Source organism: Rhinolophus sinicus, linkage group LG06, assembly GCF_036562045.2.
Source record: "Rhinolophus sinicus isolate RSC01 linkage group LG06, ASM3656204v1, whole genome shotgun sequence".
In the NCBI taxonomy this organism is placed as follows: domain Eukaryota; kingdom Metazoa; phylum Chordata; class Mammalia; order Chiroptera; family Rhinolophidae; genus Rhinolophus; species Rhinolophus sinicus.
In genome coordinates, this window is record NC_133756.1 from 910,585 (window position 1) to 928,019 (window position 17,435).

Genomic DNA, 17,435 nt, shown 5'->3' on the forward strand with positions numbered 1-17,435 from the left:
TCCTGGTCACCCCCCTGCCTCCACGCCATACCCCTCTGCCCCAAGCAGAGTGCTGCCTCATGCGGTGCTGGCAGTCCTGAGGCAGCGCCCTGTCAGAGACCACAGCCCCACGTGTCACCAGTGCAGGGCCCCTTACTGCTGTTCTCTAGACTATGGCAGCCTGGCGCTTTCTGTCAGAGCTCTTGTCGTAATTTGTAATGACACTGCAGGTGACTTGTTGGCTGCTGTGTCCCACTAGTCGGCCTGAGGTCAGAGGCACATCTGTCTTGTTTACTGCCATATCCCCAGCCAGCACACAGTCGGTGCTCAATGTTTGGGACATGAATGAACGGATGAAAGAGTAGACCCTCAGCTACCACGGCCCTGATGGCTAAATGAATGTAAGGCCCTGGCCAGAACACAGGGGGTGAAACCTGGGAAAAGACACCCCCAGCTGGCTCGGAGACGCCCTGCCAAGGCACAGAATGCAGTGAAGTATTTTGGGGCCCTTACTCCTTGCCAGGCACTAGACAGGGCATACCATATAGGATACACACTCTCTCCCTGTCACCTTACAGTCTGGAGAAGGACATTAAATACCTTCTGAATTAATTATACATGTTGAGAGTGGATAAGTGCCTTGGAGAGGAAGGGCAGAGTGTATTCATTCATGCATTCATTCATTCATTCATTCAGCACCGGCTGTGTGTCTGACGGTGAGCTAGGTGCTGGGGACACAGCATGGAATATTAGTCACAGTGCCCCCTGCAGGATGTGTCTGTGTTCCTGAGGGAAGACAGGTAATGAGCTAGTAGATCAGTAAGATTCCAGGGGGTGATGGGGCCAGAATGAGAGCAATGAAGTGATGTAAGGAGAGAGGTCAGGTGTGGCTGCTTTAAATGGGGGATGGAGTTCTGGTCAGGGACAGTGTCTCCCAGGAGGGGACAGCCTCTCCCAGGAGACCTGACTCTTGAGAAGTCAACAAGAGGGTCTGGGGAGGGGTGTCCTAGGCAGAGGGAACGGCAAATGCAAAAGCCCTGAGATGGGACTGCCTGGTGTGCTGAGAACAGGACGGGGCCATGGTGACCCATCAAGAGGGAGAGGGGCAGATGGGGGAGTGGATCACGGGCCATCATCTTTGCCGCTGATTCCCACTCCCCTGGCCTGGGCATAGAAATATCTGAATAGATGTGTGGAAATGGCCCCGGGTCTCTTAAAGGGGCTTGCTGGCCTTGAGGGAGAGCGAGGGGAGGGCAGCGGGCTCGGATGGTGGAAACAGGCTTGTCTGCAAGGCTCTGTTACCGGGAGTGCTGCTGCTCCTTGGCGGCCACGTAGAAGCTGAAGTCAAACTTCCAGCCCCGTTTGGCGTCGCAGGCCAAGGTCGTCACCATCCACTTGCGGGAGGGGCTCGCCGCCTGGAGCAGCCCTACTGTAGACATACAAGCGGTCAGCTTCTTGGTGAAGTTACCAAAAGGCGTTCTATATACCTAAGCAGTGGATTGACAGAGACAAGACATGTGACTCCGGGAGGCTGCCTTGGCCTGGGCCCGGCCTCAGGCTCCGTCCCCTCCCTCCTCAGCATGTCCCACCCTGCCCCAGCCCTCACAGTGGGGGGTAGAGCCCTGAGCAGAGGCTCAGAAGGCCTGGGTTCGAGATGGAAGATAGAGCAAATCCTTCCCTCCCTCTCTGAGCCTCAGTCTTTCCTTCAGTTGAGCACTAATTCCACGCCAGGCCCCGAGCTGGGCAGTGAGGATACAGCAGTGAGCAAGACGGACTGGGCCCTGCCCTCACGGGCTGCCAATCACATGGGCTGCTTCAGATTCCTTTAAGGGCTCCGAGTTAAACAATCAGGATGGGAAAACACAGGATAAATGGGCAGAGGAAGAGGAGGGCAAACTGAGAAGGGTGCTTAGGACAGGGCTCTACGGGGAGGTGACATTTATGCTGAGATCTGAATGAGGAGTCAGCATGCATTAAGCTGGAAGGAAAGTTTTCTAGGCAGTGGGAACAGCGCTGCAAAGGCTCAAAATCAGGAAACGCCTCTGAAACCTCATCTTTCAAATGGAAATAAAACTCCCAAACAAATGTGCTGACATGTGTGTCACCTTGCAGGGTGTAACATGTTAAAGAAACACAAATGATTCCTGCAAGGGAAAAACTTGGAGGCTTGGGTTTGCCCTGAGAGGCTCTTTCCTGGGATGCTGGAGCAGCTGCCAAGAACAGCAATCTAACTAATGGCTACCATATACTGGGCACGTACTATGTTCCAGATGTTATGTCATGCACAGGCCTTACCTCATGAACCCCCAACAACCCTGGCTGGTACTTTTCATATCCCCATTTCACAGATGAGGAAACTGAGACCCAGAGAGATTAAGTAATTTGCCCAAAGACACACAGACTGTAAATGGCGGAGCTAGGACTCGAACCCTACAGACCCGGCCTTCCCCTCCCTACATGCCACTGCCAACCAGGGCAGCACTGAGGGACCCCTCCCCTGGTAGTGGTGGCTCACTTCACGACAGCACAGGCTCACCTGGAAGGAGGGCACCTCCCCGTCCCCGGGGGACACGATTTGCCAAGGGGCAGGCAGGCTGGCATTGAGGGAGAACCTGTAGACAGCCAGGTGGCCTTTATTCTTCACCTTGGAGACGTACACGGTGCCTGGGGAGTCTGGGGGACAGACGAGGGATGGATGGGGGTGGACAGTCACCTTTACTGGCTTCCCCTGACCCTGCAGCAGTCCACTCTTTGCTGACTGAGGAGCTGAGCCCTGACCTTGGTGGTGGTGAATACTAGGATGGAGTGGTGGCCTGGGTGGTGGGGGAAGCAGTGGTCCAGGATGGGGTGGCTGCATGGATGGGGGGGACGTGATGATGGTCGTTGGTTTTGGGTGGCAGCATGGGTGGAGGGAGTGACAGCAATGGTGGAAGTTGTGGTGAAGATTGTTGGTACGGACTAGGGTCGTGGCAGTGGTGACAATGGGAGCACAGTGTGAATGGTGGGGCTAGTGCTGGTGATGAGAACGGTGGGCACAGACGGGATGAGGATGGTCATACGGAACCGCCCCCTGGGGGAGTTAATTCCTACATGTGTCCCAGCACCCCACCTCTGATGGAGACCCCAGTGTTGAGTACCTCCCTGCCCTCCCCCACCCAGAGTGTCTTAGGTGCACAGGGCAGGTTCATGGGGCACCACAGGCTGGGCTGGAGCAGTGGCAGGAGGGGAGCCCACAGTTCTGGCTGAGGAGAGCTGGTGGGACAGGACCCAGCTTCACCGAGCTCACCCTCCATTCAACTCCTCCACAGGTTCTTGTTCTCACAGAATTTCATCTGCTCTCCTCACAGGGCCCCCACACCCCAGCACCAGGTAGGATCTCCTGACACCCCCACCCTTGCCAGACCACACTCCCCACTGACCCTGCGGGGTGGCCTCAGGCCGGCTGGCCCACAGGACCCCTGAGCCCCGCTTCTTCTTCTCCAGGGACGTCCGGATGTTGTTCTGCAGGCTGTGGGGCTTCTCCTGGAACAGACCTACCCCCCGAGCTGCGTCAGGGACAGGCTGGGATCGGTGACAACCCCAGGGACACGGTCCCCAGGGCCCTCAGCTTGGGGAGAGGGAGTGTCAGGGGTCTGAAAGAAATTAAACGGAACTGAAAAAAACATCAAATATTGAATTTACAGGAATCTTAAGGTAAGAGAAAGGCAACCTGTCAGCCTGGGAGAGAGACACTCTGAAGCTTTCCCTACTTGTAGCCCCAGGCCTCACTCTCTGCCTGTCAAATGGGCTGACACCGTACCCCCAGAGGGCGGCTGCGGACCACACGGGACACTGCTTCGTCTCCACCTTGCTCGTGATAAATGCTCAGTAAACAGGAGCCATTAGAAATGGAATGTCACCAACTAGTACAGGTGATGGAGACTTTCCTGTTTTGCCTAAGCACTGTCGATGAGTTTTTGGTTTTTTTAATGAGAGAACTTTGATACCTTCAAAAACATAACCCTCACAATAATCCTAGGAGGTCATTATTATTAACCCCATTTGACAAGGAAGAAAGCAGAGGTTCAGGAAGGTTACGTGACCTGCAGAGCAAGTGAGAGGCAGCGCCCCATTAGGACCCAGTTCTTGTCTGCCCCTAAAGGTAAAGCTCTTTTTGCTATAATCTGAAGGGGTCCCTTTAAGGGCCTGGGGGCTGGACTCTGGCTGGGGTCCTGGCCTTTCTCCAGATGTTTCCAGGAACTTCGGGTTCACCTGGGGTTTGTCTACCTGTGAAATGGGAGTGGAGGCGGCTTTTTGTCCCCAGGCCCTGAGGGATAGCCGGAGCCCGTGTAGCAGCAGTGACAATGGAGTGTAATTTGTCTGCCCAGGCCGGCCGGGAGAGCAGCTGGGGAGATGGTCCAGGCTGGCTCCAATTTAGGAGGGGCTCTTCGGGCACCTCTCTGAGCTGCAGTCAATTATCATGCATTTGGTTAATGCCATTACCAGGGGGAAGGCCAAGTTAATCCGAACACCGCACTAATTAGACGAAGGCAATTACAGCAGTCAGTGGATCTTCCCCCAGGAGCTGGGCACACTCGCCCCGGCATCTTCTCATTTGGTTTCTAACTGCCCTGGCAAAGCTGTATGACCTTGGGCTGACTTGACCTGCCCAACCCTGACCTCAGGCTCCCCTCTGTAAGATGAGGGCCTAGCCCAGGTTACCTCTAAAGCAAGGAGACATCTTTATCTCACATCCTTGCTCATCTCCGACGTGCACTGACACTAAGTCCTATGGATTTCACCTCCTAAATGCCTCTTGATTCCACTGCCACCATTAGCACGCTGGTCCCAGCCACTACCATCTCTCCCTCCCAGCCAAGCTAACGCCTTCCCTTCTCTCCCTCCCAGCCTGGTTAACTTCTTCCCATTCTTTAAGTCTCAGCTTAGACACTACTTCCTCCAGGAAGCCCTCCATGAGGCTGAGCTCCCCGGGCACCGTTTTCCTCCATCACAGCTCAGATCTACTATTACAATGGCTGGCCGCTAGTGGCAGGATGAACTCCCTGAGCTTGGAAAGCCTGTCCCGCCCACTGCGGTCTCCCCCGAGCCAGTGCATCTGACAGCCAGTAAGTTTTCCTTTAATGAAATGTGGAAACGCTGAACCTGGGTCTTGTATCTTTCAGGCCAACAGTCTTTGAGACCTGGACTCCAAAGAGAACAGGGGCCCACAGGGCACCTCCGACTGGAAACCCTCACCTGAACAGGTGATACAGGAGATGCCCTCAGCGCTCAGGTTGTACTTGAGGTCTAGCAGCACCTGGATGTTGGTATCGGGCCGGAAGAGCAGGGGGGCCCGGCTGGCGGGGCGGAGCCGGCTGGCGAACACCAGGGACAGGATGAGGATGGAGACAAAGAGCCCTGCGAGGAAAGGACGCCATACTAGGAAGGGCTGGGGCCCAGGTGATGCCTCCAGAGCCCTGGCAAAGAGCTGCTCCCTTTATGGGGGTCAGTGGGGAGAGGGTCCCACAGGAGTGGGTAGGGGCCTGGCATGCCAGCCTGTGGGTGAAGCTTGCTAGGGACCGGTTCTCCGGGGGTAGAGGTTGGTTGTTATGCACGTCACTTGGGAATTAGACCATAAGCTACAATCGCACACTACTGGACAAGAACCAGCCATCATCTTAGAGCATTTAATAGTTTATAAAGAGCTGGCATAGCCCTTGATTGTACACAACCCTAAATACTGTTAATAGTGATAATAATAATAATGGGACTTAATGTTTATTGAGCACCTACTGCGTGCCAGCCACTGGGCTTAGTTCTTCACAGGCATTAAGGCATCCCTTCCAACTGCCTGATGAGATAGATCTTGTTCTTATCCTCAATCATAGGATAGGAAACTGAGGCTCAGACTCATCTAACTCCGGAGTCCAAGCATTAAGCACTTTGCTCTACCGCCCAGCATGATGACTGGCACATAGTAGGTGCTCAATAAACAAAAGCTATTGGGGGCCAGCTTCATTTCACACAGGAAGGAGGAGGTGAGGTTCAGAGCGAGTGACGGATGCCAACCCAGGCATCATTTGCAGGAGGGGGTGGGCTCCCAATGCCTACACGTTCTTTGGGGGAGTCTGCCCCCATGCTCCGATACTGGGTAGAAGCTGCAAGACAGAGGGGAAGGAGGGTGGGGAGCCACTTACCCACAATCACCCAGCGGCTCTTGACGGCCGACCACAGGACCCAGTGGTGCAGCAGCTCCTGCATCTGAGCAATGAGCTGACCCTGGCTGGCCCTATCGGGGGTGGGCTGCAGGCCCTCGGGGGACACTGACACCAGAGACACATCTCCCAGCTCCAGAGACACTGCCAGGGCAGAGCAGGGGCCTGTCAGAAGCCTGGCCCAGATCCGAGTCAAAGCCCACCCTGGTCTCCACCCTCTCTAGGGAAGCCCACATGTTTGATGGGGATCCCCTGGACCATCTCCTCCAGCCACCTGCCTCAGGTCCAGCCTGACCTCAAACAATCTTGTCAAGAGTTACTTCCCCTGGCAGAAGATGCCCCCATGTCTCGCCAGGGAAAGGCCTTCACCACGTCTCACCTGGTTCCTCCTCTCCATTCAGCAAAGGGATGTCATCATCCAGGTAGGGCATGAGGCCCGGGGCTGGGGCCCCAGCCCGTTCCGGAGCAGCAAACACATCCCCGGGGAAGTGCAGGGAGCGCCTGCGGCCACACTTCTGGTGGCAGCTATGGAGAAAGTGGGGGAGAGGGGTGAGCCCCGAGGGGAGGGCTGGGCAAGGCCCCGGCTACCACACGAAGCCCCGTTTCACACTGCTGCTGACATCTCACACTTCCAAAAGCCTGCATCTGATTTCTTTCCAGTGCCATCCCCCGCCAGGGCCCTCAGGAGCCCCACTCTTCCTCTGGGGAGACAAGTGGTGACAGCAGCCATTACCCCGGGAGAAGGGATGACAACCAGAGCCCCCCACGCACCAAGGTGACTAAAGCAGGGGAACCATGCCGCTGGTGTCACGTGGCCCTGGGGCTCTGACACCAGGAGGGGGAAGCAGGGTGGGCTGAGGGTGTAGGCGCTGTGGCTGAGGCCTCGACTGGAGCGAATGTGGGGAAGACGAGACTCATCCCCAGGGACACGAATAATGCACGCGGCGAACATAATGAATGCTGTGAGCCAGGCACAAGTTAGAAGCCCCATGTGGATTCGCTCACGTAATCCTCACGGGAATCCTACACAGGAATTACACTCGTTTTCCAGAAAAGGAAACTGAAATGCAGAGAGATTGAGTAATATGCCCAAGGTTCCATAGCTGCCAAGCAAAGAGGCCGCGGCTGAAGCCCAGGACTGGATGGCTACTGCGTCCATGGCCCCGGACGGGATTGGGGAGGGGGCGGGGCTTATGTGGTCTCTGCAGAGATGTCAAATCTGAATGCCCATCGTGTAGATGGCAGTGCCTCAGGCAGCGTGCCCTCGTGCAGTGCTTAGCCCTCACCACCACACATGGCCGCCCTGAAGGGAGGGTGTGAGTGGGAGAGCTGAGAAGTTAGTCCCGGGCCCAAGCCTGATTTCCTTGCTGGATTTCTGTCTCCCTCTTACCCCTCCTTGGCTCACCACAGTCAGGTGGACATCGTCACAGACCCCTGACACTCCTGCCTTGCGTGCCCAGCCTCAAGCCCAGAGACCCTCCATCATTCCTCAGTATTCCCAAGCCCAGGCAGCCACCCAGGCCAGATTACATTTGTCTCCTCCTCCCTCCCTTCCTCCCTCCCCCGACCACTGGCCCACGAGACCCTGATCCTTCAGCTTCCGGCAGCAACTCTGGACTGACCTGTTCAATTTTGTACATGGCTCACTATGTCTAAATATTGTCTCTCTGCCAAGACAAGAACCTTGAGGATATTTAACATGGCGCCTAAGGGCACACAATACAGAATCAGATTTTCTTGGGTTTAAATCCTGGCTCTGCTGCCTACTGAATGGGTGACACTGAGAAAGGTGACCAATGTCCCCAAGCCCTTGTTTCCTCATTTGTAAAATGGGCACAACGAAAGGACCCAGCTCTCAGGATCCTGGCGGGCGGCAATGAGATCTAGTACAAAAGCGTTTGCCCACTTCCTGGCACACAGCACGTGGTCACAAACGGTAACCGCCCGACAGGGATCTCTTCTCCATTCCTTGTCCCCCAGTAGTGCCCAGCATGGGACTGGACACACAGAAGGGGCTCAATAACGAATCACAAGGGCACGTTCTAGATGTTCAGTGAGAGGAGGGCAGGCACCCCCACCCCCGCCTGCCCCGCTCACCTGGTCTGGCAGGAGCCCTCTAGTGGTGCCATGTAAAGGCTCCAGATGCCCAGAGCAGCAGGCATGGTGAAGAGCACAGCCAGCCAGCAGCAAGACACGATGAGAGACATAAACAGGCCAAAGTCATGGACGGCTGGGATCTGGCAATGAAGAGGTAGAGGGGGGGATGTGGGGTTGCTCATGCCTGGAGCCTAGGGAGCCCGCAGACTCTGCAGCCAAAGGCACTCAGGACCTGAAACCATGGTGAGACTGCGGCGGGATAGGAAGACTCAGGCTGCCGGGATGCCAGCCACTGGCCCAGGGGGACAGCAGAAGGCAAGGGCTGGCACCAGGGGACACAACAGGGGAGGCGGAGTTCCACCTCTGGAGTGGAGGCTCTTGTCTATACTGTGGCTCACTGCCCAGAACAGTGCCTGGCACAGAGCAAGTGCTTGATAACTGTCCTTACATGAATGACTGGGGGGACAGAGGAAGACACGCCCTCATTAGACCAGTCCATGTGTTAGCGAGAGGGAAGAGAGAGAATGCTGCCATGTGATGGGAGCAGGGAGTCTGGAGCCTTGGACTGATGGCTGTGCTCTAGAAATGTCACAGGGACCTGCACAGGGGATGGCAGTCAGAAGGAAACTGTAGCCAACGAGCAGACAAGTCTTCCCTGTTCTTGAAACACTTTCACAATCATCTTTTCATCTCAGTCCCTGAATAATCCACACATGAGGAAAGTGAGGCTCAGAGAGGTTGAACGACCTACCTAAGGTCACACAGCCAGTAAATGGCAGAGGTGAGATTTGAACCCAGCTCTGCCTGTTTCCTGGATGTGGTTCTCCAGGTAGGCCTGGATAATCCCAACACATTTAGTAGTTTCTAGACAGGATACTCAACACAGGTCATAAAATCTCTTAAAGACTCAGGCAGACTCACTGCCTTTCAGGTTCTAGCAGCACCAAGGACCTGGCCCAAACTTAGATCCTTCCCCTGAGCCCAACTCAGAGGCCTGAGGAGCATGGGCACAGCGAGAGAAAGTCAGTATGATGACAATACAGCGTGAATCAGTGGGTGAAAAGAGCTCAGGGGTCAGGAGACATGGTCAAGCTTACCACTTATCATCTGTGTGACTTGGGGAAGTCACTTTCCCTCTCTGGGCCTCAGTTTCTATATTAGGAAAATAAGGACGTAATGATACCTTTGTCATAAGTATGTCACGAAGACTAAATGCTAAAGAGCCTTGGGAACTGCCAAGTGCCTTCAGGGCAGATGCTGGATTACTATCAACAAGCATCAATAATAAATACGATTCATATTAAAATTTTTCCACTTGTTAAGTTCTGGCAATGGTGATAAGCAACAAAAATGGACCCTAGGGACCTGGTGAGCGCCTGAGGCAAAGGCTGTGTGGTCACAGGAGAAGGGGTGGGTGGGAAGAGCAGAGACCAAAGGCCAGGTATGTACTGGAGGAATGGAAAGGCCAGGGCAGGGACAGAGGGCGCTCTCCCACCTGGGAGAAGACATTAGCTGCGTAGGCGGCGGCCGTGGTCAGGGAGGTGAAGAAGGTGGCCTTGCCGGCCGTCTGGATGGTGTGGATCATCCGCAGCTGTGGGTCTTCAAGGTGGGCAGCCTGGCGGTACGTGTTGATGAACACAAAGACATCGTCCACACCTAGGGGAGGGAGGCCCGCGCCAGTAGGGGCAGGCTCAGAATCACCCTGCTGTCTCCAAGACCAGACCCAGGCTGGGCCCAGACCAACCCTGGGAGGCCTCCTGACAGGTCTGGCTCCAGGGGAGGGCTGCTTCTCAGCTGGGAATGTGGAAAGACACATCTGACTCTGGCTCCACCCACCAAGAATCCAAGCCCCACCCTCCATGCTCCTTGGAGCCGCCCCATCTCCGGAACGAGGCCCCTTCTTCCAAATCTTAGCCTGCTTCCCACCTTTCCTAGACTTTTCCCACCATTCTTACCCTCTCCGCAGCATATTACCCCCATTCCTTCCACCCCTTGGGGGCTACACTCACTATATGCCAAGGATCTGACCACCATACATACTCTACCCACCACCACACTCTGAGGCGCTGAGGTCCGAGAGGGACGTTCTGGAGCCTCCATGAAAGCCCAGCTTTACAACCAGGGAGGAGGCCCTTTCTGGTGCAGAGTCCTCAAGTAGGAAGCCCATTGCTACGGCAACAGAAGCAACTCACCAATGCCCACTATTACGAAGGCAGCCACCCCGTTGAGGATGCCCAAATACTGCACACCAAAGACCACGTGGTACAGGAAGAGTGCCACCAGGCAGCTGAGGCCAATGCTGGCGATCCCGAAGAAGGACAGGAACACTGCGGGGAGCAAGCAGGCAAGGAATAGAGTGGGGGCCCCAGCGGAACACACCCCCCCTCAGTGTTCCTGAGCCCAGCCTGGTCCTGCCTCACACTTGTCCCCCACTGTGGAGCACCCTTCACTACCCCATCTGTGCCTAGCACAGTTCTCCATGCCCAGAGAAGGAGCTGGGCCAGGGGCCCGAGTGGCAGAGGAAGCCATCTCTGAGTGAGGCAGGTTGCTCATGGGCCCTCATCTTCATGGAATTCACCTCAATCAAGGCTAGTAGGAAACCATAAACGTGTATTGATTTAACATCTGTTACCCCAGTAGAGAAAGGTTCTGTGAGGGTAGAAAGTGTGTCTGTGACGTTTATCACTGGATCCCTGGCACGTTAGAGCATCTGGCACATAGTTGGTGCCCAATTAATATTTGTTACATAGATGAATGAATGCCTTTTCCATTTTTGAAGATATTACCAATGTCTCGTTCACTTGGGCGATAGAAAAAACCTACTGTATATGTAGGAAAAAGCTGGTAGGGTACCTGGGAAGTTGCCATTGGAAAAGTAAATCGAGGGACAAAAGGGTAGCTGGCCTGGAGCTGTAAAACAGGCTACAGAACAATCCATAACAAGGGTCCAATACTCCAGACTCCCCAAAACAAAGTTATCAGCGAGAAAAAGATGGTCAATGGGCCAAAAGTTAAACTGTAAGGTCCTGGGAGTGAGGACACTTGGGTAAGGCTCAACCTGCCTCTGGCCCTCAGTCTACCTGCCTGGGGTTGAAAGGCGATTTCTCAGCAGCCCTCCCCATCAGCTCTGAGAGGGTGGATTCGAGACTATTTCTGGTATTCTTGAGAAGGAAGGTTTGTGTCCAGGTAGGAGCACGCTGGGAGGAGAGAAGCCTTTCAGAGAAGACCTACCTGAGCAGGACGTGAGAATGTAGACGAGGGCGGCAATGCAGCTGCTGCTGATGAAGGCCAGGAGCATGTCGTTGTTGAAGGTTCTGCGAACCTCGTAATCAAAGAGGTCTGTTCCCCCATAAAGAACCTGGACTTTGCTGGGGAGAGGAAGGACGTGGATAGAGAAAGATGGAAGTGGATTAGAAGTGGCTGTCAACACTTGGAAGAAGACCAGAAGTATCCATATAAATTACAGCTGATATACGACAGAAGACAGAGCAGTGAGCTGGAATATCTAAACGAAAACATAGAAAGAAAAATAGAAAACAAAAACCTAGAAGAGAGTCTTGGAAACACATGAAACTCAGTGAAAAGAGCTAACATTTTGTGTGATTAGAATCCTAAAAACGAAAAGGGACAGAAAGTGAGGTTAGAAGCAACATTCAAAGAGATAAGAGCTGGGAAATTGCTAACACTGATGAAAGTTATCAACCCACGGATTCAAGAAGTTCTGTGCACCCCAAGCAGAACAAAGGAAACCATACCGACATAAATCGTAGTAAGACTGGTGAAATCAAAGACAAAGAGAAATGTTAAAAACAGCCACAGAAAAAAAGACAATCATTCAAAGGGGCAACGAAAAGATTGACACCTGACTTAACCACAGAAATGACGGAAGTCGGAGCATAGTGGATTGACATCTTTAAAGTATTAAATGAAAATAACTGCCAATTTATAATCCTATACCAGCAGAAATAAACTTCAAAAATAAAAGTAAAATAAAGATGTTTTCTAGACAAACAAAACAGAGAATTTATCACCAGCAAACCTGCACTAAAAAAAAAAAAAAAATACTAAAGAGAGTTCCTCAGATACAAAGAAAATGATCCCAGAGGGAAACATGAAATTGTAGAAAGTAATGAAGAGCAACAGAAAAGGTAAACATGTGAGCAAATATAAATGGAGACTGACACACTAAAATGAAAACGTAATATCTTATGGGGTTTTAAATGTATATAGAATTAAAATGCATGCAACAAAAATGCAAAAGGCTGAAGGGGTTATAAATGCAGTGAACTGTGTTCTAAGATTCTAGTATTATCAGGAAAGTAGTAAAAGTGATCATTTGTATCATTCTGGAATACGTCAAGGTGCACGCTGCCATCTCTTGGGTAACCAATAATAGAATAATAAAAAAAGATTTTATTAATCCAAAAGAAGGTACTAAGTCAAGTCTACAAGGGTCTTGGTGGTCACCACTTCTATGCAGCTCTGGGGGGATGGGAAGGGGAAGAGAGGCTTTTTTACCCAGAGCAGGGGTTTTGTCTTGGCAGCTGAACATATTAGGCAGAGGTAATTGTTGGTTTCTGAAACCCTGAAGATCCTTCTACAGCCAGCCCCTCCCGCTTCCCAACCCAGGCAAGTACCTTCCCCTGGAGCACCTCCACCCATCCATCTACCTCCAGACAAATCCCCACTAAGGTGTTTCTGGCACAGTGCTAGGGGCTAGGCCTATAGAAACAAGCCAGGAACAATCCTAGACTTCAACAAACTTACACTCTATTGAGACACAATTAAACCAGACCTTCATCAAACTTGAACAAAATCTTATAGGTCTGGGAAAGGCCTGGAGGTTCTGAGATTCTGCATTTCTAACAAGCCCCCGGAGGCTACTGATGCTGCTGATTTGAGGACTACACCTTGAGTGACAAAGAATTAAACACCTGAAATACAGAGGGACAAGGATTATGATGAAATGGTAGCTCAGAGAGGTGAAATAGCTCAATGAAACTCCCACCGCTAAGTGCAGCAACTGGCATCTGACCCCAGATATATCTGACTCAAAAGCCTGTGTAAGCTCTTTCCTGCCTCCCGGAGGGAAAAGGAAGAGGACTGTAGAAGTGGGTAGAAGTGCATTTAATCCAGCTTCAGGGATAAACTGCCCAGGTTGGATCTTAGTGGATGAACGGGGGTTTGCCTGGCAAAAAAGCAGTGCACAGACAGAGAAGCTCTGAGGGCAACAACTGGCATAGAAAACACAAAGGGTGAGGGCTCTGGATTAGAACGCTTGGATTTTAATCCCTTCCACCTCTTATGGGCTTTGTAATTTTGGACAACTTACTTACTTGTGGTGTGCCTCAGTTTCCTCAACTGTAAAGCGGAGATAATCATAACAGCACCTGCCTCATTGAGGTGGTGTGAGAATTAAATGAAATGGTGTGAATAAAGGGATCAGAACAGTGTTTGGCAGAGTAAGTGCTCAGTAAACATTAGCTCTGGTTATTTCAGTAGTTGCTCAGCGTAATGGATGAGTAACGGAATGAATGAGGGTATTTCAGGCAGAATGATTCCTCCTGCCCAGGACTAACTTGTCAGGGCAGGGGACTCCGAGGCATTGGAATTACTGCCTGGCAGGACTGATAAATAAACTGTCTAGTGCCCTTTGCTGGTGAGGAGGGGCCCAGTTGTTTTCTTAGACACACATCCCAAGGCTTGGAGGACAGCCAAAGCACCCATCGCCCAAAGCACCCACTGTCCAGTCTCTTAGCTCATCTTCTCTAGACTCCGGAAGGGTAGCAGGACTTTTCATCTCCGTTATTCAACTGAGGCCCAGAGAAGTGAAGGGACTTGCACATTATCTCCCTGGGTGTTAGCGGCAGAGAGGAACTCCCGACTCCCTGGTTAATACTTTTTCTGGAAAGCCCGCTAGCACCATTGCCGGAGAAAATCAATACCCAAGACCTCCAGGGCAGGAGTTCTGGGATTTCCTACCTCCTTCAGAGCTGTCATGCCCACTAACCATTAGTGCTAATCAAGAAAAGGAGCTGTCCACCTGTCAGAGGGACATCAAGGATATATGTGGCTCTGCCCCTGACTTGGAAAGAAAGACTTCCCAGGAGAAAGGTTCCAGGGAGGGTGTCTGGGGATTATGAGAAAAAAGCACCTGGAAACCAACTGCCGACTCTAATAGAGCCCTTCCCTGGTACACACAGAGCAGACACATGCCGGGGGCTGCCGGACCTCCTACCTAGTAGACTGCTTGGCCAGCATGGCCACGTAGGTGACCACGAAGCTCTGAAACTTGGCCCGCTGCTCCTCCCAGCGGTCATCCACCGAATAGTAGTTGGGCAGCGGTGCTCCAAACAGGATCTCGCTGCGCAGGAGGGAGCTCTTCAGGTTTTCTGCAGACAGGCCCTCGTCCACATACCAGTAGAACTCGGGGTGAGTCATGGCCAGCTCCAGGGAGCCTGCAGGGGCAGGAGTGGGTGCCCAAGTTGCCCAGTGGGTCAGCTCCCACCAGTCCTCCATCAAGGTCATCCTGCCCTCCTCACCACCTTACCCTTTTCTAGAGAGCGGAGAAACTCCCCCTTGGCTGCCTCAAACTGTCCCTAATGGGACAGAGGGATGGTTTAGAGAACTCACAGCTGCCCAAGAGGAGCAGTCCCAGGCCTGCCCCCCCTCAGGGGCCTCCCACTATGTTGACATTTTCATTTCCATTTGAACCTCAGCTAATTTCTCTGCTCAGTCTCCGTAGTTAGGCCTTCATCTGCCTAGATCACTGCACATGCCCTCCCTTAAAAGCCACACCCAAGCCCCACCCTTACAACCATTCTCTGGCCTAGCTAGCTTCATTCTTTCTCAAGTCCCATTCCTGCTTACCTCAAACCAATCCCACCCGGGTGTCCTTTCAACCCCAGCCATGCACCTATATTCCTCTAACCAGATAACAGGTTCTTTGTAACCACACCCAGGCTTCTCTCTGCTAAACCTCATGCCCGAGCCTTTCCCCATGCTTTCTCCACCTGGCCACAGCATAACTACCAATCTCTCAATCCAGGAATGCGCCCAAACCTCCCTCCTTGCCTCTTTTGAAAACCACCTCACACCCCACCCTGCGACCAGCCCTTCCTCCCGTCACCCTCCGGCCTGCCCAGCACTCAGCTCCAGCCTGACTGCCTCACAGCCAAGTCCCTCCCCATCCTCTCACCAGCCTCTAAAGTACTGAACCAAAAGTCAAGCCTTCCAATCAACCCCACCAAGCCCCTCTCCCAGTCTCATTCAGGCCTCCCCCCTTACAAGCCCCACCCCCAGGTTCCTTCAAACCCCACCCCCTAAAGCCCCTCCCCCAGCCACACCAGGCCTGCTCACCCCGGATGTCTGCCAGGTCCTGGCCCATGCCATCATAGTAGATCTTGCCACCCCTCTCAGTAGGGAAGAAGTAGGTCATGAGCGAGCTGGGCGGGGAGCAGTAGGAGTAGGAGCCGAGGGGCAGGTCCTTGAGCACCTCATGAGGCTTCCAGCAGAACTCCCGGAAGCCTGGGTGGTCCATGATTTTGCGCTCAATCTCGTGGATGGTGAGCAGCCGCTCACTGGTGAAAATGTTGCGCTCCGCATCGCCACGTGCGAGGAAGATGAGCTCGATGCGCCAGTGCGCGTGTGTCTGCGTGTTGGTGCTCACGTATGAGCGCGTGTAGTCCCAATGCGAGGTTCCCCGGCGCTCACGGCTCTGATTGGTCACGGCCGCTACAGGGGACGGAGTGCCGACTTGGCGTCGCCCGTTCTTGTCTGGCCTTTGGTCCGTTGTGACTGCCCTCTGGTTGGCTGCCAGATCCGCCAGGGCAATGGTCTCGCGTCGCAGACGCCTGCTCCAATTGGCTGCTGGCTTCCGGGCGGCGGAGGCGTCCCACCACGGGCCTGGGGCACACTGAGGGCCAGCAGGGACAGCACGGGGGGCCCTGGTGGCCCTCTGTGAGCGGTTGCCAAGATGCCGCTGCTGCAGCTGCTCTGAGATGAGGCGCTGGAGGGTCTCAGAGGTGAAATCAGCCAAGTCACGCCGGTTGCGCCCCCAGGATCCAAACTGGGACTTGAGCGCCAGCGCCAGGGCGTCAAAACGCTGGGAGGCCTCGTGGTTGCGGATCTCAAAGGCATTGTAGGAGATGTCAATGTCCAGCGGCGGGTAGTAGAGGAACATGAAGGCTGTCAGGGCCATGGGGATGCTGCAGCCCAGAAAGAGCACCAGACCTGCACAGCACGGATTGGTGAAGGCCCAACCCAGGCTACTCCAGAAGCCTGAGGCCGGCGGCCGGGAGGGCAAGGTCCAGTGCCGCCAGCAACACTGACCCCCTGCCTCAGCTTGGGGCCCCGGCTTCTGGGCTCTCCTAAAGGCCTCACCTGTGGCTTCCTCCTCTTCCTGTTCCTCTAGCCACACATCCTGCAGCAACGGGTCATCCTCTGAGTCCATAGCCTGTAGGAGAAGGAGAAGGTCAACAGAGGTGGGCAGGTGGGCAGAGAGAGAGAGAGAAAGAATGGTGCCCTGTGGCTGCAGTCGACCAGCTCCGGGCATCAAGCCTGCCTAGTTATAACCAAGTACAAATACTACAATGGAATTGCATCAAGCAGGCATTTAACTCAACTGAACTCAACCACATGTGCACAAAACAGAAAGAAAAATCCTACATGCCCATCATGTCCCCCAACTAGAGCATGGCTTTCAAGGCCAAAGAAAAGGGAGAATCACAGCCCAATGGCCAACAGAAGAGATAGTCAGTCCTTCCTGTGTAAGGGATAGTCGAGGGAAATTTTCACTATCATTTCCCAATTTTTGCTGCATTCTCTGGTTTTAGAACTCAAAGCCAATGTGAGGTATGACTCCATTGTAATCACTTTCATTTAATGGACAACTATAGAGTACCTTCTGGAAGTATCAGGGTAGAAGGGAAAGAACATGATCTTTGGAATAAGATGGACCCTGGTTTGGGTCCTGGTAGCGTGAACATTAACAAGGCAGTGAACCTCTCTGAACCTCAGAATCTTCATCTATGAAATAGAGGTGGCCATTCCTCATACAATTGTGGGGAGGGTCAATGAGGGAAGCACTCTGGAGTCTGTGTAGTACATTGGCTATTATCTGTCACATAAACAGATTTCTTTGTTCCCCTCTGGAGACTCTACTGT

The 17,435-nt window shown here is 53.3% G+C and overlaps 1 protein-coding gene across 5 annotated transcripts in view; it reads right to left on the reverse strand.

Annotated features, from left to right (window-relative positions):
* DISP3 (dispatched RND transporter family member 3) overlaps nt 1-17,435 on the reverse strand; it is a 53,485-nt gene that overhangs the window by 8,550 nt on the left and 27,500 nt on the right. For 3 of the 5 annotated variants that reach the window (XM_019746791.2, XM_074334053.1, XM_074334052.1), the window contains exons 2-13: nt 15,630-16,725; nt 14,509-14,728; nt 11,502-11,638; nt 10,463-10,597; nt 9,766-9,926; nt 8,271-8,410; nt 6,553-6,698; nt 6,156-6,317; nt 5,215-5,376; nt 3,399-3,512; nt 2,516-2,652; nt 1,282-1,466 (exon numbers count right to left, since the gene is read on the reverse strand). In XM_019746791.2, coding sequence (XP_019602350.2) covers nt 1,282-1,466; nt 2,516-2,652; nt 3,399-3,512; nt 5,215-5,376; nt 6,156-6,317; nt 6,553-6,698; nt 8,271-8,410; nt 9,766-9,926; nt 10,463-10,597; nt 11,502-11,638; nt 14,509-14,728; nt 15,630-16,722 — 2,792 coding nt within the window. In that variant the 5' untranslated portion in view covers nt 16,723-16,725. The remainder of the gene's footprint in view (nt 1-1,281; nt 1,467-2,515; nt 2,653-3,398; nt 3,513-5,214; nt 5,377-6,155; nt 6,318-6,552; nt 6,699-8,270; nt 8,411-9,765; nt 9,927-10,462; nt 10,598-11,501; nt 11,639-14,508; nt 14,729-15,629; nt 16,726-17,435) is intronic. The other 2 variants (XM_074334054.1, XM_019746792.2) reach the window with 1 other exon arrangement.